General features: G+C 47.5%; 1 protein-coding gene across 1 annotated transcript in view; it reads left to right on the top strand.

Moving 5' to 3' along the window:
* The window catches only part of LOC101361030 (solute carrier family 23 member 1-like), a 65,268-nt gene extending 43,998 nt beyond the window's left edge, over window positions 1-21,270 (top strand). The window contains exons 5-13 of the mRNA XM_012557364.2: window positions 4,826-5,007; window positions 5,920-6,040; window positions 6,302-6,458; window positions 7,923-8,176; window positions 13,516-13,680; window positions 14,014-14,122; window positions 14,243-14,338; window positions 15,164-15,337; window positions 21,080-21,270. Coding sequence (XP_012412818.2) covers window positions 4,826-5,007; window positions 5,920-6,040; window positions 6,302-6,458; window positions 7,923-8,176; window positions 13,516-13,680; window positions 14,014-14,122; window positions 14,243-14,338; window positions 15,164-15,337; window positions 21,080-21,183 — 1,362 coding nt within the window. The 3' untranslated portion in view covers window positions 21,184-21,270. The remainder of the gene's footprint in view (window positions 1-4,825; window positions 5,008-5,919; window positions 6,041-6,301; window positions 6,459-7,922; window positions 8,177-13,515; window positions 13,681-14,013; window positions 14,123-14,242; window positions 14,339-15,163; window positions 15,338-21,079) is intronic.
* The last annotated feature ends 1,187 nt before the right edge of the window (window positions 21,271-22,457 follow it).

Below are 22,457 nucleotides of genomic sequence, written 5' to 3'. Positions count from 1 at the left end.
CTGAGGACTGAACCCCAAGTGACAGAGACACCCATGTTTTCCTGGATACATTTACCATTTGTTTTTATGTTTGTGATATATGGATCCTTCTAAAACAGGAGTCAGCAAACAATGGTTCTTGGGCCAAATCCAGCCAGTGGCCTTTCTTTTACTGCCCACAAACCAAGAATGGGTTTTACATTATTTATTTATTTATGAACCTTTTATTGTGGTTTGGGTGAAAGTTTACAAACAAATTAGTTGCCCATTCAGCACTCTACACACTTTTTGTTTCGTGACATTGGTTGCAATTCCCTCACTGTGACAACACTCTACCCACTTTCTGCCTGGGTTCCCTGCTTCCATTCACCCGTCTTTCCTGCCCCTTCCTGCTTTCTGAACTGTATTTTTGGGCAGATGCTGCACTTTTAGTCTTGTATGGTTGATTGTTCCGAGGAGCACGTTCCTCATGGGTGTGGTTTTTACATTTTTAGAGGGTTGTTAAAAAAAGGAAGACTATCTAATAGAAACTACATGTAGCCCACAAAAATGAAAACGTTTAGTATCCAGCCTTTTCTAGAAGTTTGCCAATCTCTGCTCTAAAGCATGGACCTAGGGTGAGGGCTCCTCTTGCCCAGGTTGAAGGTGGTGCTGTGTCCACTGCTTTCCCCCAGCACCTCCAAGGAGACCTGGTGGTGCAGTGGTTAAAGTGCTCTGCTGCTAACTGAAAGGTTGGCGGTTCACACCCACCAGCCACTCTGCAGGAGAAAGATGTGACCGTCAGCAATTGAAAACACCATGGCTTGGGTCAGGTGCACCTTAGTTTTCAAGGTGACATGTTTACTTTTCAACACTTTAAAGAGGTGTTTTGCAGCAGATTTGCTCAATGCAATGTTAATGCGGGAGGAACAACTCAGAAAAGGAGGGTGAGAATGGTTGCACAACTCGAAGAAGGTTGTCAATGTCATTAAATTGTACGTGTAGGAAACTGTTGAACTGGTACGTGTTTTGCCGTATACATTCTCAACAACAACAACAAAATAAATAAATTTTAAGAAAAAAAAAAAAAGATTTCCAGCCTTGGGAACTCTATGAGGGCAGTTGTATTTTGTCCTATAGGGTCACTATGAGTCAGAACCGACTCGACGGCTATGGGTTTAAGGCAGTGCTTCTCCACTGTTTTTCCCACAGAGTCTCCAGGTGTCCAACACAGTGACCTTAAGCCCAGAAATCTTCTCTGTGGCATTTTGGCTCTCTCTGCTGGTCCAGTGTTTTTCACCAGTGCTGTAACAAAAGCCAAGTTCTTTTTTTTTTTTTTTTTCTGATTGTACTTTAGATGAAGGTTTACAGAACAAATAGTTTGTCATTAAATAGTTAGTACACATATTGTTTTACGAAATTGGTTAACAACCCCACAACATGTTAACACTCTCCCTTCTTGACCTTGGATTCCCTATTACCAGCTTTCCTGTCCCCTCCTGCCTTCTAGTCCTTGTCCCTGGGCTGGTGTGCCCCATTAGTCTCGTTTTGTTTTATGGACCTGTCTAATCTTTGGCTAAACAGTGAACCTCAGTAGTGACTTCATTACTGAGCTAATAGGGTGTCTGGGGGCCATACTCTTGGGGTTTCTCCAGTCTTTGTCAAGCCAGTAAGTCTGGTCTTTTTTTGCGAGTTAGAATTTTGTTCTACATTTTTCTCCAGCTTTGTCTGGGACTTTATTGTGATCCCCGTCAGAGCAGTCAGTGGTGGTAGCTGGGCACCATCTAGGTGTGCTGGACTCAGTCTGGTGGAGGCCATGGTAGTTGTGGTCCATTAGTCCTTTGGACTAATCTTTCCCTTGTATCTTGTTTTCTTCATTCTCCCTTGCTCCCAAAGGGGTGAGACCAGCGGCATATCTTAGATGACTGCTCACAGGCTTTTAAGACCCCAGATGAAAAGCCAAGTTCTTGCAAGTTATTAACTGATTGATTTAATCTACTGGGCCAATCTATTGGGATCTAAGGGGAGAGCCGTCATGTTTCACTGTGTTATATTTAACCACTCATATCTCAAGGCTTCAAACCACTGAAGATCAGCCGACCAGCTGTACATCACAATATTAGCCACAGGTGAAAGACACCTATATATAGGTCCAATCAGGAATGTTATTGTTTACTGGGATATAAGAAGTAACGGAGAGGGAAAAGCGAACAGTGATTCTGTTTGGAGAAAATGATGGTAACAGAAGAAGTAAAAATACTGTGGGAAGAGATGGCAAATCCAGTTTTCACATATGAGACCAATTTAAACATTGGCTACAAGTATCATGGTTGTTTGAGTGAACATAGACCTGACTGATATTCCCAACAAATAAAAAGACTGGATAAAATGTGTTTTTGAATGCATACTTGAACTTAAAACCAAGGGTAATCCCCAGGCTCTAAGAACAAAAATGGAAATTTTAGCCAGAATGATGGAGCTTATGATGGTGGTACGAGGAATCAGACCTAGGTATAGGACCGAAGGCTAGAGCTTGGGTTTTAATCATCACAACGGATCCTGAAGGGTGTCCCTCTCAGTGAATGGGCCTATAATAACTCTACCTACCAGTCCAGAGAATCAATAGGAAGCTTTTTATTCTGCCCAGGGGCCTGGGGAAGTGTTGGAACATAGCTTTGCCTGAGAAACAAAAACTCCAACCATGCAACACACGTGGGTATGGTGGAAGGATTCTCAAGCTGAGATATTAAAAATTGGTCCTGTTAAGGAAACCCTTGTGGTTCATAGCAGAAAAATGTGTTAAATAATTTTTTAGGGAAACTTCCACATTCCAGGTCATAAAAGACTCCCATAGGAAAAAGCAATCCCCCCACAAACAAAAATTTAATCATTTCACACAAGGAAACAATATATTATGACGGAGACTCAGCATAAACAACAAGAAATAGCAGAATAATTTGAAAGAAGATGTAAAACAAATGTGTTTAGAACAGTTAAGGAGAATCAAGAAGCAATAGAAACCACAATGCATAAGATAAAATAAGAACAGGGAGATTTGAAAATAGAACCAAAAGGAACTAAAAAAAAAAGTATAGTCATTGAAATTTAAAAATGCATTGAATGGGATAAACAGCATTTAAACACAGCTAAAGAGAGATTAATGATATGAAATACATATCGAAGGGAATAATTTAGAATGTAACACATAGAGATAAAAAGATAGGAAATATGAAATAGAGTTAAGAAATGCAAAACTAGAGTGAGAAGTCTAACTTCGGATCTAACAGTAATTCCTGAAGGCAATAATAGAGAAAATGGAAAAAGCCAATGTTAGAAAAGATAATGGCAGATAATTTTCACCACCAGATGAAAGCTATGAATACTCACATTGAAAAAAAAGCACAGCAAGTAGAAAAAATAAAAATAAAGCCACAGCCAGACACATTAAAATGAAACTACAATACAAATACAAAATCTTAAAAAACAAAAGAGAAAAATTACCTACAAAAGGAATAGCAATTGGACATTTAGCAGCCTTCTCACTAACAACAACAGGGGGCAGAAGACAATGGAATAATACTTTTAAAGTGCTAAGAGAAAATACCATTATCCTAGAATTCTACACTCAGCTGTAGAATTCCATATCATATAAGACTGATGGCAAAATAGACATTTTCCGGTAAACAAAGACTGAGAGGGTTTATCAGTCACAGATTCTTACTGAAATAACTTCAGAAAAAAAGGAAATTAAATCTTGAATGAAGGAGTGGTAGTAAAGAAACATAAAGTTAAAAACATAGGTAAGTCTAAATAGCATGTTTCATCCTGTTACACATAAAGTTGCTATGAATCAGAGCCAACTCAATGGCACCTAACATCGACAACAACAAATAGCATTAACTGTAGGAAAACATAGTAAAATTCAAAATAGGGAAAATGGTAAATAAATAAATAAAATATTTGACAATAGCATGAAAGACAGAAGAATGGTGGTAGAAGTTAAAGTCTTCTAAGGTTTCATTATTTGGGAGGAGGCTTAAAGTTTTATGTAACTGTAGACTTAGTTAAGTGAAGTATTCAGGTTAAAAATTTAAGAATAATTTATAAAAGAATAAAAATACAATGTATAACAACCAAATCAGTAGAGAAAAAAGGGGAAGCAAAGTAAACTTAATCAATCCAGTAGACCAGGGATTGCCAAACTGCAGCTCTTGAGCCACATCTGGCCCACTGCCTCTTTTTGTACAGCCTACGAGCCAAGTGGCTGAAAAAAAAAAAAAATCAAAAGAAGAAGAATATTTCATGACACATCAAGATTATGTGGAATTCAAATTTCAGAATCTACAAATAAAGTTTTATTGGAACACAGCCACACTCATTTGTTCACATATTGTCTGGAAAAGTTGCAACAGAACCTGCATGGTCCACCAAACCTGAACCATTTTATGATCCGGTGCCTTACAGAAAAATTTTGCTGACTGCTGTAATAGAAAGTAGAAGAGAGAAAAATAAAGCAGCAACATGTTCAATAGACTACTGAGTGATGCTAGAGTCATTATCACCATGACTATGATCAATAAATATGTTCAAAAACTACTTACTGAAAAGCTTCACATTAAGTGAAAATGTCCAACAGGCAGTTGAAAATACACAGACAGTTGGAAATTAAACTGAAAAGTGGTGTGAGATAGAGCTCTCCCTCTCTCCGTTCCTTGGGGCTTCAGCTTTGCCCCTGCACTGCTTCTGAACACAATAACACCTGGTGGACCAGATGTAGGTGTGGGCTGTGATAGCTGGTCTGGTGATGGTGGGTTGGGCTGGGGCCCTTGGTCCTGCTTGCAGGTGTCTCAGCCACCCTCCCCTTCAGTTACAGGGTGCCATCATGGTGGCCTCCTGCGTGCAGATGCTGGTGGGCTTCTCAGGACTCATTGGCTTTCTCATGCGCTTTATTGGCCCCTTGACCATTGCTCCAACCATCACCCTGGTGGCCCTGCCTCTCTTTGATTCTGCAGGCAACGATGCCGGGATCCACTGGGGGATAGCTGCCATGTAAGTACTCTCCGGGAAGGAGCGTCCTCCAGGTTCTCCCTGGCGGAAGGTCATTCAATAGATTAATATGAGTCCTGGATATTGTCAAATTCTTGTAGTTTACAAATGCTTTCATGAATATTACCATACCTTAGAAAGCATTGCAGTTGATACTTATAATTTATGGTTACTGCTAGTTATTATTATCCTATCCTATCAGTACTTCCAGATAGTATATCAGAATAATTAGTGTGTTCATAAAATGCCAATCTTACTGGCCCCTTACCAACTGGGTCTCCATTGACCACGTTTTTGGAAATCCCTGGTACCAGAGAAGGGTGCAAAGACATGATCCCCTGCTCTCAAGCATCCTAGAGTCTAGGGAAGAGATAAGACTCGGAAGCAAGTAGCCAGAAAACCAGAGACAGTGAGACACATCACTGTGCCTGTCCAGGGGCAATGGTAGCCAGCTGGGGGCATCAGGAAGGCTGCATGGAAGACCAGGTGTTGAGCATTCAACTAAGCTTGGAAGGTACTTGGGGTAGCAGTGGGCTTTTGTTCATTTGCTCTGTCCCTTGGGGTCTGAGGGGTGGTGTGTTGACCATCATAGACCTGCAGAATGATCTAGAAGGTAATGGGCTTTACAACTCTGGCCTCTTAGGCTTTAATTGCAGTATCTGTCCAGTGATCCCAGCTTATTTCTCTTAGACCCCCACGAATTAACAGCCTCTCATCCCACAATCCCTCTTGGACCTCCAGCAGCTACTGGAAAGGCACAGACCACCTTTTCAGAGAAAGCGGAGTCTTCTCTGTGGCAGAGAGGGCGCAGGTCGCAGGGACCCGTGGTGGCTCGGCTTCCTGGACCCCTCAGAACAGTGTACCACACGTGCAGGACAGCCCCTAGCCCGCCAGTTGGGTGTGTTCTTGTTTCAGGACCATCTTCCTCATCGTGCTGTTTTCTCAGTACCTGAAAAACGTCACGTTGCCCGTGCCTGTGTATGGAGGACAGAAGAAATGTCACACCTCCAAGTTCCACGTGTTTCAGGTCTTCCCTGTAAGCAGCACCTCAGCCCCCTCCCATGCTCGGTCAGCTCACCTGGAGAGTGGGGCGGCCTCCTGTCCACTGACACACCAGATCCCCGTGGTCCCTGGAACGGTCGGGAACCCAACGCTTCCTCCTTTCAAAGAGCTTCCCGGAACGCCCTCCGCCTCGCCTCGCTGGGAGGAGGAGGCCCTGCTGGCAGGGAGGGCGAGGCGGAGGGTGATGGTGACGCGGCGGGTGATGGTGACGCGGCGCCTGTGGCTCCCTCGGCAGGTGCTCCTGGCGCTCTGCACCTCCTGGCTCACCTGCTTCGGGCTCACCGTCACCGACGTCCTCCCCTCGGCCCCCACGGCTTACGGACACCTGGCCCGCACGGACACCAAAGGCAGCGTCCTGAGCCAGGCCCCGTGGTTCCGTATCCCTTACCCAGGTGCTGATAGGGTGAGCCCCTCCTTGCCTGGGACACGCTTCCTGGGAGCTGTCCACAGGGTGCTGCCCAGCACACTGGGAGGATAGTTGAACGAAGGGCATGGGAAGGACAAGCTCTAGGAGTCCATGTCAGACCCCTAAGAGAAGAAGGGGACCCCTGGGTTGTCCTCAGAATCCTTGGCGGTGGTAGAGCAAAGGCTACACGCCTCGCTCCCCACTCCCACATTGGCTCAGGACCTGGGGGAGCAAGGGAGACAGAGGGGTCCAGACCTCCTAACCAGAATTTTGTGTTCCCTCCTGGACTCATGGATCCCACAGCGGGGAGGCCTGAGGCTGAAATGCTGTAGAGCGCTCCGGAGAGACCAGGTCAAGTGCATCCTTAGGCCCAAACACAAGAAAACCAAACCCGTTGCCAGTCCAGCCAATTCTGACTCCCAGGGACCCTATAGGTCAGAGTAGAACTGCCCCATAGGCTTTCCAAGGAGTGGCTGGTGGATTTGAACTGCCGAAGCTCTTAACCATTGCACCACCAGGGCTCCTGCTTAGGCCCAGGGGCGGATTATCCAGTAGGCAAGGTAAGCACAGTGCTTACTCTGCTTACCAGGTCATCCGTAGTGAACAATTTCACATTTTTTTTTCACCACATCAAAGGTTCTGCTTCTAGGTATGGCTGGCATCTGTCTCTCTCCCAACCCCACAGCACCTTCCTACAGAATCAAAGCCTCTTTCAAATTTACAATCCGTGACAGGGACAGAGGAACTCTAGTGGTGCAGTGGTTAAGCACTCGGCTGCTAACTGGAAGGTCGGCAGTTCGAACCCACCAGGCTCTCCTTGGGAGGAAGATGTGGCAGTCTGCTTCGGTAAAGATTACAGCTTTGGAAACCCTGTGGGGCAGTTCTGCTCTGTCCTATAAGGTCTGTCCTATGAGTTGGAATCGACTCAAGGGCAATGGATTTGATTTTTTGTTAGTTTGTTTGTTTTTTGCTTGACAGGGATGGATTACCCAGTCAGCAACGTAAGCACAGGCTTACTTGTGCTTACTTCCTAACCAGTGGTGAACAATTTCACATGTGAAGTAAGGAAGTGAGCACAAGTAAGCCCGTGCTTACCTTGCTTATTGGGTAATCTGTCCCTGCTTAGGCTTCTTCTGCTCGGCTTTCCCCACAGTTCTGAGCTCAGGGGTAAGTAAAGTCTCCAGGCTCCAGGCCGGGCAGGCCTGGCCTTGTGGACGGAGCGGCCGGGGCCTCACTGAGGAAGAGTCTTAGCTTCCCATGCTCCCAGGCCTTTCCGGGAAGAGGCCCCATTGCTGGCTCCTTTTGTGAGCAGTGACCTCTGGTCTGGGCCTCTTGCCTCCACTCAGCTGTCCAGTCTTGGAAGCCATCTGGAGGACCCCTGGTAGGGAAGTATCTGGGCCCAGCAGCCTCTCAGCCTCTGATAAATGCTCCCTCTGCACTGCATTTCCAGGACAGTGGGGACTCCCCACCATCAGCCTGGCAGGGGTCTTCGGCATCATCGCTGGCGTGATCTCCTCCATGGTGGAGTCGGTTGGCGACTATTATGCCTGTGCCCGGCTGGTGGGGGCACCAGCCCCCCCGAGGCACGCCATCAACCGCGGCATCGGCATTGAAGGGCTCGGCTGCCTGCTGGCGGGAGCCTGGGGGACAGGGAACGGCACCACCTCCTACAGCGAGAATGTGGGGGTGCTGGGCATCACTCAGGTAAGGCTGCCGCAGGGGCTGGGGGACAGGGAATGGCCCACCTCCTACAATGAGAACGTGGGGCACTGGGGGAGACTGGGTCCCTGAACCTGTCCCTCCAGGTATGAATTTCCTGTGGCTGCTGTAACGATTTATCATAACCTTATTGATTCACAACAAGCCAAATTCATTATCTTACATTCTGGGGGTCGGAAGCCCAACACGGACCTCTCTGGGCTAAGATCAAGGTGTTGGCAGGGCTGCGTTCTTTCTGGAGGCTCTAGGGGAGAATTTGTTTCTTTGCCTTTTGCAGCCTGTACAGGCTGCCTGCATTCCTTAGCTCGTGGCCCCTTCCTCCTTCAAAGCCAGCAATGTTGCATTTCTCGGATCCTTCTCTGTAGTCACACCTCCCTCTGACCACAGCTGGGATAGATTTTCTGCTTTTAAGGACCCTTGTGATTAGCGTGGAGCCCTGGTGGCGCAGTGGTTAAGAGATGGGCTGCTAACCAAAATGTTGGCAGTTCAAAGGCTGACCACCAGCCGCTCCTTGGAAACCCTATGGGGCAGTTCTACTCTGTCCTATAGGGTTGCTATGAGTTGGAATCAATTCGACAGCAGTGAGTTTGGTTCTTTTTCTTTTTTTTTTTTGTGATTAGACTAAGGAGCCCTGGTGGCGTAGTGTTTCAGCACTTTCTCTGCTGTTAACCGAAAGGTTGGTGGTTCAATAAGGTGTTTTCAGTAAGGTTCCTAGTCTAGGGAAATCTAGATGATTTGAAATGGAGTGGACTGCAAGCCCCAGTGGGAGAAAGATGTGTCCATCTGCTTCCATAAAGATCACAACCTTGGAAACCCTATGGGGCAGTTCAACTCTGTCCTGTAGGGTTGCTGTGAGTCGGAATAGACTCAATGCAACGGGTTTGGTGAGTAGACTGGGCCCACCTGGAAAATCCAGCATTACCTCCGCATCTCAAGGTCCTTAACTGGGTCACATCTGCAAAGTCCCTTTTACCATGTAGGGCTACCTATTCAGAGGTTTAGGGATTATGACACCTTTGGGGACCATTCTTCTGCCTCCCACACTTGACTTTCTTTTGTTGTGGCGATTCCACAGGTGGCCTTGTGAGCACTGGAGAAAGTCCTGACTTTTTAAAAAAAATTGTAATAAAGATATAGGTAACAAAACCGTTGCCATTTCCACAATCTTCCCATGCATAGTCCAGTGACATTAACTGAAAGTCCTTTCTGAGGTTTACCAGCCCCACCCTATGTCAAGCTCCAAGCCTGGATACTCCCACCCCTGGGGCCCTCACACCCAGTGTGGCCTGTGGGCAGCTCAGTGCATCCCCATTCCTGCCCTCCTCCTGGAATCTCTGTCTGAGGGAGCTCACCAGTCCCCCCAGCCGTCCTTGGTTACTCGCTGTCCTGCACCCTCACCAGTGGAGTCTGCTTTCTCAGCACCACTTCTCCACATTCCCAGATCCCCAGCGGTATCACCTCTTGTCTGGATGTCCTCCCTGCCTGAGCTCTTGCCGTCCTAACCCATCTACCATGTGGCTGCCCCAGGATCTTTCTGGAAACACGATGCTGTTGTTAGCTGCCGTTGAGTTGGCCCCTGTCTCATGGCAATCGGGACTCCATGCACAATGAAATGAAATGCTGGATTGAACCGTTGTGATCCACAGGATTTTCACTGGCTGATTTTCAGAAGTAGATCTCCAGGCCTTTCTTCCTAGTCTGTCTTAGTCTGGAAGCTCTGTTGAAACCTATACAGCATCATAGCAACACATAAGCCTCCACTGACAGCCAGGTGGTGGCCGCCCATGAGGTACACTGGCTGGGAATCAAACATGGTTCTCTTGCGTGGAAGGCGAAATTCTACCACTGAACCACCAATGCCCCCCTGCTGATTGGATTAGTTCCTACTTACAATCTGTTTGTGGTTCCAGTTTCCACAGTAAAGCCCCATAAAGTTAGCACAGACCCTCCAAGATGGTGCTTTCTCAGGTGACTTTGGAAAATTATTATTATTTTTTTGCTTTCCACATGCTTGTCTGTATCTTTGCAGTGCTTTTCCACACAAGTTCTCTGAAAATTTACAGACCCTCCCTGCATTCCTTGTAGTCCCCTCAGTAGCTTCGATGCGCAGCCTCTTTCTGTCATGAGATCTGCCCCCTCCTCAGCATGGCCAAAGTTGGCACACAGCAGGATCGAGAGTCTGAGCAGATGACCCCAGCTGGCACCATACCCACAGCAAGTCCTGTGTTCTGTGACACCATGGACGCCGTGACACTTGCCCAAAGTTTCAGGAACTTTAGTGCAGCTGAGAAACGTGTTCCACGTGAGGGCCACTGACTCACGCAATAACCTCGTGGAAGGGGCTACGTATGTTGCTGTTGGTTGCTGTTGATTTCAACTCATGGACCTCATGTGACAGAGTAGAACTGCCCCAAAGGGTTTCCTAGGCTGCAGTCTTTAAGGGAGCAGATCACCAGGCCTTTCTTCCACAGAGTTGCTGGGCAGGTTCGAACTGACATCCTTTTGGTTAGCAGCTGAGTGCCTAACCATTGCACTGCCAGGGTTCTGTAAGGCAGGAAATATTTTTCCCACTGTTGTTGTTGTTAGGTGCTGTTGAGTCAGTTCTGACTCATAGGGACCCCGTGTACAACGGAACGAAACACTGCCCAGTCCTGCGCCATCCTCACAATCCTTGTTATGCTTGGGCCCATTGTTGCAGCCATGGTGTCAATCCATCTCATCGAGGGTCTTTCTCTTTTTTGATGACCCTGTACTTTACCAAGCATAATATCCTTCTCCAGGGACTTGTCCCTCCTGACAACATGTCCAAAGTATGTGAGACGTAGTCTCGCCATCCTCGCTTCTAAGAGCATTCTGGCTGTACTTCTTTCAAGACAGATTTGTTCGTTCTTCTGGCAGTCCATGGTATATTCAATATTCTTCGCCAACACCATAATTCAAAGGCATCAATTCTTCTTTGGTCTTCCTTATTCATTGTCCAGCTTTCACATGCATATTAGGCAATTGAAAACAGCATGGCTTGGGTCAGGCGCACCTTAGTCCTCAAGGTGACGTCTTTGCTTTTTAACACTGTAAAGAGATCTTCTGCGGCAGATTTGCCCAAGGCGGTATGTTGTTTGATTTCATGCATAAGAGAAAGTTGCATTCAATAAACAGAACAAATATTTCTTTGATGTGTGGTTTCTAACCTAAGGCCCTTTAGAGAAGACGGAAGGAGCAGGGAAGAAAGATACTTAGACACCGAGCAGGCTAAGATGCTCCAGATGCAAAGGCCACTTGCTTTTGCGGGCTCACACCTCCTCCTTGTGGCCTTTTGAGGTATTACTTCCAATAACCTACACCTGTTGCGTCTTTGCATTGATAGGTTCAGACTTCTTGGTTCTCCCCCCGCGTCGGGGGCAGTGAGGCTGAAGGCATGATCTAGGACGTACCGATAGCAGTCAGGGCTTCTGGCCCACGATCCTGAGACCAAAAGTGGCCAAAGGCTGCAAGATGAGTGCACGTGATAGCAACACAAGGTCTACTGTGTTGTATTCATGCCCTTGTTCCCACAGTTCATTGTCAGGGCTATAAACAAAACAAAACAAACATTCTTTTGACTTAGTAAGAATTTCTATTGAAGACAGTTCAGTACATAAGCGCTTAGGCTGGGAAGAGAAGAAAAAGCAAAGGCAGAATAGGCTACTTTATCTAAAGCTAGTTGACATTAGAGCATCTTTTTCAGGGCTGGGAGTAGAAAATGGATGAGAAGCAGGTTCAAGAGCAACTAAATACACTCATTGACAATAGGTATCTAAATCCATTGATGGGATGTTAAGACAGGGATGTTGACGGAATGGTGCTGACTTTTGAGGATGATACAGAACGCCTTATCAGCAGAGATCACTTTGTTTCACTAGTAGTAAGTGTCACCTAAGCCCCAAGTATAACCCTTGACTAAGCATCAATCTTGAAAGAAAAGCCTGTCGATCTACTTTCAAGACATCAGCCATTGAGACCCCACGGAGCATGGTTCTGCTCTGACCACATGAGGGCGCCATAGTCAGAGTTGAGTCCACAGCAATTGGTTTAGTTTCAGCATCCATCAGCAGCATCCTGGCGTGACAGCTGCTCTCACCTGGCCTGGGCTGGGTCCCAGAATGTGGCAGGTTGTGACCACATCCACTCTCCTCACAGCAGGATGAGGTCAGGGTCATTGATAGGCAGCCACTGCACTCCAATCAGCTCATGCTTTTTAATCAATTCTGAAATCACAGTATGCAGAGCAACAATTAATCCTCTGGAAATTAACTAGAGAAAAACATGCTTCTAAGATTCTGGACAGAACCAGTGAATGCTGCATAATAGCACAAGTGGGGGCCTCGCCTCAGTTTCGTATCCTAAATGGACCCCCCTAGATATGAAGAGGAAACCCTGGTGGTGCACTGGTTAAGAGCTACGGCAGTTCGAATCCACCAGGAGCTCCTTGGAAACCCTATGGGGGCTGTTCTACTCTATCCTGTAGGGTCGCTGTGAGTCGGAATCGACTTGACGGCAAGGGGTTGGATATGAAGAACCATAGTTTATGCACGTTTCATAAGATGCTTCCTTGTTGAGAAAATCTATCATTCTCCCAACAGAGAAGATGTACTGATTAATATAATACCAAAAAATAAATGCCTCTGGGTGGTGCAAATGTTTTGCACTAGACTACTAGCCTAAAGGTTGGCAGTTCCAATCCACCCATCAGCTCCGAGGAAGAAAGGTCTGGTGATTTGCCTCCGTAAAGATTACAGTAAAGAAAACCCTACTGAGAAGTTCTACTCTGTAACACATGGGGTCATCATGCGTCGGAATTGACTGGATAGCAGCCAACAGCACTGAGTGGTAACTAGGCTCGACGATTACTATTGTTCCACGCAGGTCACATACATTAGCTAAAATAACCCATGAAGTTGGTATCATTGATCTTATTTGGTAAATTCAGAGCGGTTAGGTAATGTGGCCAAAGTCACACAGCTCGTTAGAGGCAGAGCTACGTGGGATTAAGCTCTCAAACCCCCATTCTCCCCACTGCCTCCCAAGAGAGACTCCTGGTTCCCTTGTAAAGGGCCCAAAGAAGTCCAGGCTGGGTCCTGCGGGCAGGGCAGAGTGGAGGGTGCTCTGGCGCCCCCTGCAGGCGCTCACCAGGCGCGCACCCTCCTTTCCCAAACCCCAACTAGGGAGCAGTGGGGCGTTTCGGGGTCGGGATGCTGCTCTTCCAAGTTCCCGGGAGCGATGTTGAGGTTTCTGCGCAGGGCAAAGCCCTCGGGCTGAGCTCCTCTCCCATCTCCTGGGTGCTGCAGGTGGGGAGCAGGATGGTGATTGTGGCAGCGGGCTGCATGCTGCTCCTGATGGGTGTGTTTGGAAAGATTGGGGCTGCATTTGCCACCATCCCGACCCCTGTGATCGGAGGCATGTTCCTGGTGATGTTCGGGGTCATCACAGCCGTGGGGATTTCCAATCTGCAGGTGAGGGTGGCACCTGAGAAAAACAGCCGCCTCGTGCCTCTTGAAAGAAGTCGGCGAGGCTGAGATGATGGGAGTGGGGAGGGGAATCCTGGGTCCCAGAAACCACACTGGCCCCCACATGGAAGAAAGGATAGCCAGAAGCATCAAACCTCTGAAAATCAGAAATTGCATCGGCTCAGAGTGCGTTACCCAAAGGGCCGGCCAGGTGTGCTCTGAGCCCAGCCCTCCCCAGCGGCTGAGGCATGGCAGTGGGCGGAGGGGCATCTGCAGGGGTTGGCGGGTGTGCCTCACAGGCGCTGTGCTCCCACCTGCCTCTGGGCCTTTCTCCTGCAGTACGTGGACATGAATTCCTCCCGGAATCTCTTTGTCTTTGGCTTCTCCATCTACTGTGGGCTTGCCATTCCCAACTGGGTGAACAAGAACTCCGAGAAGCTCCAGACAGGTGATGCCCTGGTGCCAGACTGCTACGCCCCAGGGTCAGAGCCAGTGGGGCTGAGACTCTGTCCCCTCAGGAGGAAAGCCCTTGGTCCTCGTGAGTCCCTGTCTTCTGTCTCTGTTCCAGGCATTCTCCAGCTGGACCAGGTCGTCCAGGTGCTGCTGACCACCAGCATGTTTGTTGGTGGATTTCTGGGCTTTCTACTGGACAACACCATCCCAGGTGGGGCATTTGGGCATCTGGGCCACCTGGAGAACTTCCCCTGGCCGCATTGCCATGCCAGGCTGGGCACAGCATACATGAGTGGGCCCTGGGTCTGAGGGGGTTGTAAGGGCCTTATGGTGCAAAAAACCTCAAAAGCAAGAAGAGAAAGACCCAGCTCTGCTCTCTTAGCGCCTACACTCTAGTTGGTGTGGGTCAATGTGTTCATTTATTCACTTACACTTTCAACAAAAATTCATGGAGCTCCAGAAGTAAGACATGCCCCCACCTTCCATAAATTCCCAGGCTACCTGGAGAGCAAGACAACAGGGCAGACAATCACAGCACAGTGTAGTCATGCTAGGATGAGCACACCGAGCACATGAGTGCTGAGCAAGCTGCAAAAGGAGGAGTCAAGCAGGTGCAATCATGGCTGGCTTCCTGGAGGAGGTGGTCCCAGCCCACTCTCTCCCCCTCCACAGGCAGCGTTAAATGCACCCTTCTTGGTCCTCCCACAGCCTCTTGTCGGGACCTCTGCTTCACTGCATTCTATCTTCCACATTTCTTCTCTCCACTCATTGTGAAGTGCATCCCCACTTCAGGAGCATTAACATGTGGAACGTTTGTCTGCCCTTGGAGTTGGCAACAGGACTGTGCTCGTGCACAGCTGTACCCTCTGCACAGGGTCAGTTACCCAGGAGGTGCCAGGGACCATGATGACTTGAGCAGAGGCGCACTGTATTGGCCTTGGGTCAGTGCAGGCCTCGTGAACGCCTGCAGGGGGCGCCATAGCTCGCCCAGCCTGCCCCTTCAGGGCCCAGCCCGACTTCTTCTGTCTCCTATTAGGAAGTGCGGAGGAGCGCGGCCTCCTGGCGTGGAACCAAATCCAGGAGGAGTCGCAGGAGACCTCGAAGGCCTTTGAGGTCTATGGCCTCCCCTGTGGAATTGGCACCAAGTTCTGCACTTCCTCCTGCGTCCAGTGCCTCCCCTTCTGGCCCCGGCTGGAGGGCGGCGGGAAAGGTGAGGTGGAGGTGAGCTCGCTCACCTCCTGCTCCACGGACTGCTCAGGAGACCGCCACAAGAATGACCTGGAGACCAGAATGTGAAGGGAACTATCTTAGCACCCCCAGAGCCCCTGCCGCAGAACATGCTAGTTCCCCCGGAACGTGCTGACCCTCCCAGAATGTGCTGGTCCCGCCCCCGAACGTGCTGGCTCCCTGAGAACGTGCTGGCCCCCCAGAACGTGCTGATCCCCCTCAGAATGTGCTGGTCCCCCAGAATGTGCTGAGCCTCCCTCTCCTCCTCACCACCCCCCGCAACCAACGTGCTGACCCCTTTCGGCCTACTGTGGGTGCCCCGCCCTCCCAGGCACCTCCCACACCACCCACTGTGCACTCAAATAAGCATACCATCGGATTAAGATCGGGACCAGTGTGCTTCAGCTGGCCAGCAGCTACCCCTTATCCAGAGTGAACACCGGGGACCTGACGTCCACCAGAAACCCTCCTAGTGCACATGCTCTTGGCCTGAGTTGGGCAGGGGATGGACATGGGGCTGGTTGCTGAAAGGGGACCAGAACCAGTTCTGTCTTCTTCTCCAAAGAGGCAGGCCTCTCCATTGCTCCCCTTCCTGCCCTGCCCCTTCAGGCTGACTGTTCAGGGATGGTGAGGACCACCCCCTGGTTCCTTCTGCTCCCCTCTGAGTTCCTGGTGCTCCAGCCCCATCTCACTCAGGGAGCTGTGGTGTGGGCTCACACAAGTAGACCCTGAGGCTGGGCACCATGGTTTCCTGCCATCTCCTGCTCTGCCCACAAGCTCCCCACAGGCTTCACTGTTCTTCAGCCTCCCAACCAGGAGACCCAGGAGTTATGGGGTGGGGGAGGTGAGACCCCGCTGGGTGGATGAGGGGGTGACAGGCCAAGCGGGCCAAGGCCCAGGTGTGCAGGACAGGTCTGCAGCCTCTACTCAGACTCCAGACCACTTGACTGTCTACCAGAGTGGGAAGCTGAGATCAATTCTACTACTGCCTTGGGCTTTTCTGGAAGATTCCAACGCTTTCCTAGAGGACTCAGACTTATGCCTTTTATTTTTGATGGGTACTGGGTCTCACTAGTAAGAAAAAATAAATTCACCCTCTGTTCCAACACCTCCTCTCCCATCAGGAAGTCCACCCTTGCTTTGGCAAACCCATGCCCCTGCTCCCAGGATAAAGAAGGGGAGACATTTTGCTGTAGGAATGAGGGAAGAGGAACATCTGATATTGTTCTGTTGGTGTTAAGTGCCGTCAAGTTGGTTCTGATTCATAGCGACCCTATGTACCACCAAATGAAACACTGCCTGGTCCTGCACCATCCTCGCAATTATTGTTATGCTTGAGCTCATTGTCGCAGCCACTGTCAGTCCGTCTCGTTGAGGGTCTTCCTCTTTTTCAATGACCCTCTGCTTTACCAAGAATGGTGTTCTTCTCCAGGGACTGATCCTTCCTGATAACATGTCCAAAGTATGTGAGACGTAGTCGCACCATCCTTGCTTCTAAGGAACATTCTGGTTGTACTTTTTCCAAGACAGATTGTTCGTTCTTTTGGCAGTCCATGGCATATTCAATATTCTTCGCCAGCACCACAATTTAAAGGTGTCAATTTTTCTTTGGTCTTCCTAATTCATTGTCCAACTTCCGCATGCATATGAGGTGATTGAAAACACCATGGCTTGGGTCGGGTGCACCCTAGTCCTCCAGGTGACATCTTTGCTTTTCAACACTCTAAAGAGGTCTTTTGCAGCAGATTTACGTCTTTTGATTTCTTGACTGCTGTTTCCGTGGGTGTTGATTGTGGATCCAAGTAAAATAAAATCCTTGACAACTTCAATCTTTTCTCTGTTTATGATGTTGCTGATTGATCCAGTTGTGAGGATTTTTCTTTCCTTTATGTTGAGATGTAATCCATACTGAAGGCTGTGGTCTTTGATTTTCATCAGTAACTATTTCAAGTCCTCTTCACTTTCAGCAAGTAAGGCTGTGTCATCCACATAACGCCGGTTGTTAATGCATCTTCCTCCAATCTTGATGCCCTGTTCTTCTTTATAGAGTCCAGCTTCTCAGATTATTTGCTCAGCATACAGATTGAATAGATAAGGTGAAAGGATACAACCCTGATGCACACCTTTCCTGACTTTGAACCGTGCAGTATCCCCTTGTTCTGCTCAAACAACTGCCTCTTGATTTGTGTACAGGTTCCTCATGAGCACAGCTAAGTGTTCTGGAATTCCCATTCTTCTCAATGTTATCCATAATTTGTTATGATTCACATAGTTGAATGCCTTTGCATAGTCAATAAAACACAGGTAAACATCTTTGTGGTATTCTCTGCTTTCAGCCAGGATCCATCTGACATCAGCAATGATATCCCTCGTTCCACATCCTCTTCTGAATCTGGCTTGAATTTCTGGTAGTTCCCTGTCAATATACTGCTCCAGCCACTTTTGAATGATCTTCAGCAAAATTTTACTTGCGTGTGATATTAATGATATATTTCAATAATTTCTGCATTTGGTTGGATCACCTTCCTTGGGAATAGGCACAAATATGGATCTCTTCCAGCTGGTTGGCCGGGTAGCTGTCTTCCAAATTTCTTGGCATAGATGAGTGAGCACTTCAGTGCTGCATGTGTTTGTTGAAACATCTCAATGGATATTCTGTTGATTCCCAGAGCCTTTTTTTTTTTTTTTTGGTCAATGCCTTCAGCGCAGCTGGACTTCTTCCTTCAGTACCATTGGTTCCTGATCATATGCTACCTCCTGAAATGGTTGAGCATTGACCAATTCTTTTTGGTATAATGACTCTGTGTATTCCTTCCATCTTCTTTTGATGCTTCCTGCATCGTTTAATATTTTCTCTGTAGAATCCTTCAATATTGCAACTTGAAGCTTGAATTTTTTCTTCAGTTCTTTCAGTTTAAGAAATGCCGAGTGTGTTCTTCCCTTTTGGTTTTTCATCTCCAGGTCTTTGCACATGTCATTATAATACTTTACTTTGTCTTCCTGAGCTGCCCCTTGAAATCTTCTGTTCAGTTCTTTTACTTCATCATTTCTTCCTTTTGCTTTAGCTACTCGATGTTCAAGAGCAAGTTTCAGAGTCTCTTCTGACATCCATTTTGGTCTTTTCTTTTTTTCCTGTCTTTTTAATGACCTCTTGCTTTCTTCATGTATGATGTCCTTGATGTCATTCCACAACTCGTCTGGTCTTTGGTCATTAGTGTTCAACGCATCAAATCTATTCTTGAGATGGTCTCTAAATTCAGGTGGGATATACTCAAGGTCATACATTGGCTCTTGTGGACTTGTTCTAATTTTCTTTGTTTCAACTTGAGCTTTCATATGAGCAATTGATTGTCTGTTCCACAGTCAGCTCCTGGCCTTGTTCTGACTGATGATATTGAGCTTTTCTATCATCTCTTTCCACAGATGCAGTCGTTTTGATTCCTGTGTATTCTATCTGGTGAGGTCCACATGTATAGTAGCCATTTATGTTGGCAAAAAAAGTGTTTGCAATGAAGAAATCGTTGGTCTTGCAAAATTCTATCATGTGATCTCCAGCATCGTTTCTATCACCAAGGCCATATTTTCCAACTACCGATCCTTCTTCGTTTCCAGCTTTCACATTCAATCACAAGTAATTATCAATGCATCTTGATTGCATGTTTGATCAACTTCAGACTGCAGAAGCTGGTAAAAATCTTCAATTTCTTCATCTTTGGGCTTAGTGATTGGTGTGTAAATTTGAATAACAGTCGTATTAACTGGTCTTCCTTGTAGGCATATAGATATTATTCTATCACTGACAGCATTGTACTTCAGGATAGGTCTTGAAATGTTCTTTTTGACCATGAATGCAACGCCATTCCTCTTCAAGTTGTCATTCCCAGCATAGTAGAGCGTATGGTTTTCTGATTCAAAACGACCAATGCCAGTCCATTTCAGCTCATTAATGCCTAAGATATCGATGTTTATGTGTTCCATTTCATTTTTTGACCATTTCCAATTTTCCCGGATTCATACTTCGTATGTACATTCCACGTTCCAATTATTAATGGATGTTTGCAGCTGTTTCTTCTCATTTTGAGTGATGCCACCTCAGCAAATGAAGGTCCCGAAAGCTGGACTCCATCCATGTCATTAAGGTTGACTCTACTTTGAGGAGGCAGCTCTTCCCTAGTGGTCTTTTGAGTGCCTACCAACCTTGTTACCGAATGCCATGGGTTCATCGCCTGTACTCTCGTTAAGAATAACTAAGAGTCAAGCGGATTTAAAGCAAGGCATAAGTTTATTACTCACAGCAAGTAAAGAGACGAAGGCCGATCCTCCCCAAAAGCACTCTTTCTCTGAACAAATGGCTGGGGTGGGGGGCAGTTTTATATCACGTGGGAAAGGGGAAGTCATACATATCCATTAACTTCATATACATTCAAAAAGGGCTTGGGGTAAGATTTTGGCGCAGAAGTGGCTGACGGACTTCTTGCGTTTGAAATGGGCTCCATTGTCACAGCTCCTCACACGGGGCACCATCTGTCGCAGCGGCGGTGAATGTCGGGACGCTGGAGACAGTAACCAAACACAACTCTTACAAAGAAGTGGGGCCAGGAGGGTCACTCTGAGGAGTCGACCCCAGCTTCAGTCCCAGGAGTTTATTTATAGTCAATACAGCAAGCAGTGAAGCAAATAACAGAACGGTGGGCTTTGGGTGCGGGCAAGGGAGAAGGAATTCAGGTAAACAAGCCAATCAGTAAAGGGACAATAGGTTTGGGAAAACAAGTCATGACAAGTCTCAACATGTTGGGGACAAGTCCCAACAAGTTGGGGACAAGTCTCAACATGCTGTGCAGCATAGAGGCCTGTGGGGGCTGCAGCTGTCAATAGTGCAGCCATGGTTAAATGGCATATATCCCCACACTCCATCACCGCTCGATAACGTATGTCCGGTGATTTTGGTTCCTAGGCAACACTTATGGGATGAGGCTATCTGACAGTCAACCTGTTCTCTTACTGCGCATGGCCAGGAGTCTAGTTCTAATTGGCTGATCTGAAAGACAGCTTCAAGCTGACAAATTAAGAGGAAGCAAACAACATTTGCACCATTCTTCTTCCAGACAAAATTTTTAAACGATGTAACTTGTCATTTAAGGCCTTTTCTGTCCCTAGCTGGTCTCAACCTGGGGGGCTCATCTTCTGGCACTATATCAGACCATGTTACACTGCTATTCATAAGGTTTTCACTGGCTACTTTTTTTCAGAAGTAGACTGTCGGGTCCTTCTTCCTAGTCTGTCTTAGTCTGGAAGCTCAGCTGAAACCTGTCCGCCATAGGTGACCCTGCTGGCATTTGAATACTGGTGGCATATCTTCCAGCATCACAGCAACATGCAAGCCCCCACAGTATGACAAACTGACAGACACGTGCGGGGATATTTTTCTAGACCATTTTATTAGAGAATCCATCACTTGTCACCCTCACCACTCACCTATCTCTGCTTGGCATTGAGGGGAGGTTGCACCTCTAATGCTCTTTCCAAGGTTTGGTGATTCCCAGTTGTCCATGGGCATGAAGGGTATGTGTGTGATAGGACAGGCCAGTGGGTGTGGAGTCTTGTGTGTTAGGAGTGGGGTGATGGAGGACGAGTCCACCAGACACAATGCATGTTAGACATTTTTAAAAGCCACCTCTTACAGCAGGAGTGTAAATATGTATCTCATTCACTCTCGGTGTTGTAGATGAAGAAATTATACCAAGTGTCGACGCAAAGAAAGAGAAGGTGCTGAAAAGTCAACCGAAGCCATGCTTTCTTGCCCTTTCCTGCACTTCAGAAGAAGAGTAATTTAAAAGAATCTCATAAATGATACAAGATCCCCCAAAAGTGTTTGTGAGAGATGTTTAGTGCCAAAAGGAAAGAAATAAAATGTGTGCTTGGGATTTTAAATATTCACAAACTCCCCATCCTTGCTCTAAGCCAGAGAAAGGTGTGAGTGTAAACGCCTTGGGGTGGGGGTGCATCTGGGGAGGCCAGGCTGGGGGTGTGAGGAGGGTGTCGTGATGGAGACTTGCTTCCTTCCCTCCCAGGGCCCCTCCACTATCCCCTTCACTATGCCCTCCACGCACAGACTTAGTTTAATAACTGGTGACCCTGGGCGTGGACAGGATAGCAGGTTGGGAGGACGGTCCATGACTTGCTTTGTGACATGAAATAAATGACAAATTTTCCAGGTGGAAAAATACAATCAGTTTCATTTACTAAGGGGTAAGTCCTAAGATGGTGGCTCAAGGAGGGACTGCAGTGAAATCCTAAGACCTTGGGTTTCCCTCAATTCCTTTGTGTGGTGACACCTGAAGCCAGTGGGGGAAGTGGCTGGGGGGAGGGTATGGCCTTCAGTGCACACAATGACATGCTCATGCCTAGGGACACATACACCCAGTTGTCTTCACTGGGTGATGGGTTCAGAGAAGTTAGTCTTGAAGATATTGAACCAATGTCCTCGGGCCACCAGAGCTGCCAGCAAGGGGCCTCTTAGGGGGAACACTGAACAAAAACAGCAGACTGGCTCTGCTTGTGGGGAGGACTAAGGTATCCCGGGGTGTCAGAAACGAAGCATTTGTGTAAGTGCTGAGTGTGAAGGCTTTATCTGCATCGTCCCTAGTTACAAATCCCATAATGGTTCCTTTATAGTATGGCAGCTGTTCCTTCAGAAAAAGAGCCTGAAGGTCCCTCCACAGTGCAGGAAATCGATGTGCACAGAGCTCCCGGCCTTCAACAATGCACTTGATCGTCTCTCAGTTTCCTCCCTGTGAGGCTGAGTCAGCAGCGCCCACTGGTAACGGGGCTCCCTGGTTACACTGTCATGTCCACACATCTAGAAAACCCCATCAGAGTCCACGTGTCTGAGTCTCCCAGGGCTATCCTATAAAAGAACCACAAAGTGGGTGGCTTAGAAGAACAGTTATTCTCTCACAGTGCTGGAGGCTGGGAGTCCCAATTTAGGATGTCAGCAGGACCATGTTCTCTCTGAAGCCTCTAGGGGAAGATCCTTTCTTGTCTCTCTCAGATTCTGGTAGCCCCAGGCGTTCCTTGGCTTTCACCTGTGTTGGGGGAATGGT

The sequence above is a fragment of the Trichechus manatus genome, unplaced genomic scaffold, assembly GCF_000243295.1.
Source record: "Trichechus manatus latirostris isolate Lorelei unplaced genomic scaffold, TriManLat1.0 scaffold00097, whole genome shotgun sequence".
In the NCBI taxonomy this organism is placed as follows: Eukaryota; Metazoa; Chordata; class Mammalia; order Sirenia; family Trichechidae; genus Trichechus; species Trichechus manatus.
Note: the sequence above shows the minus strand (reverse complement) of the source record. Positions and strands in the feature narration are given on the sequence as shown.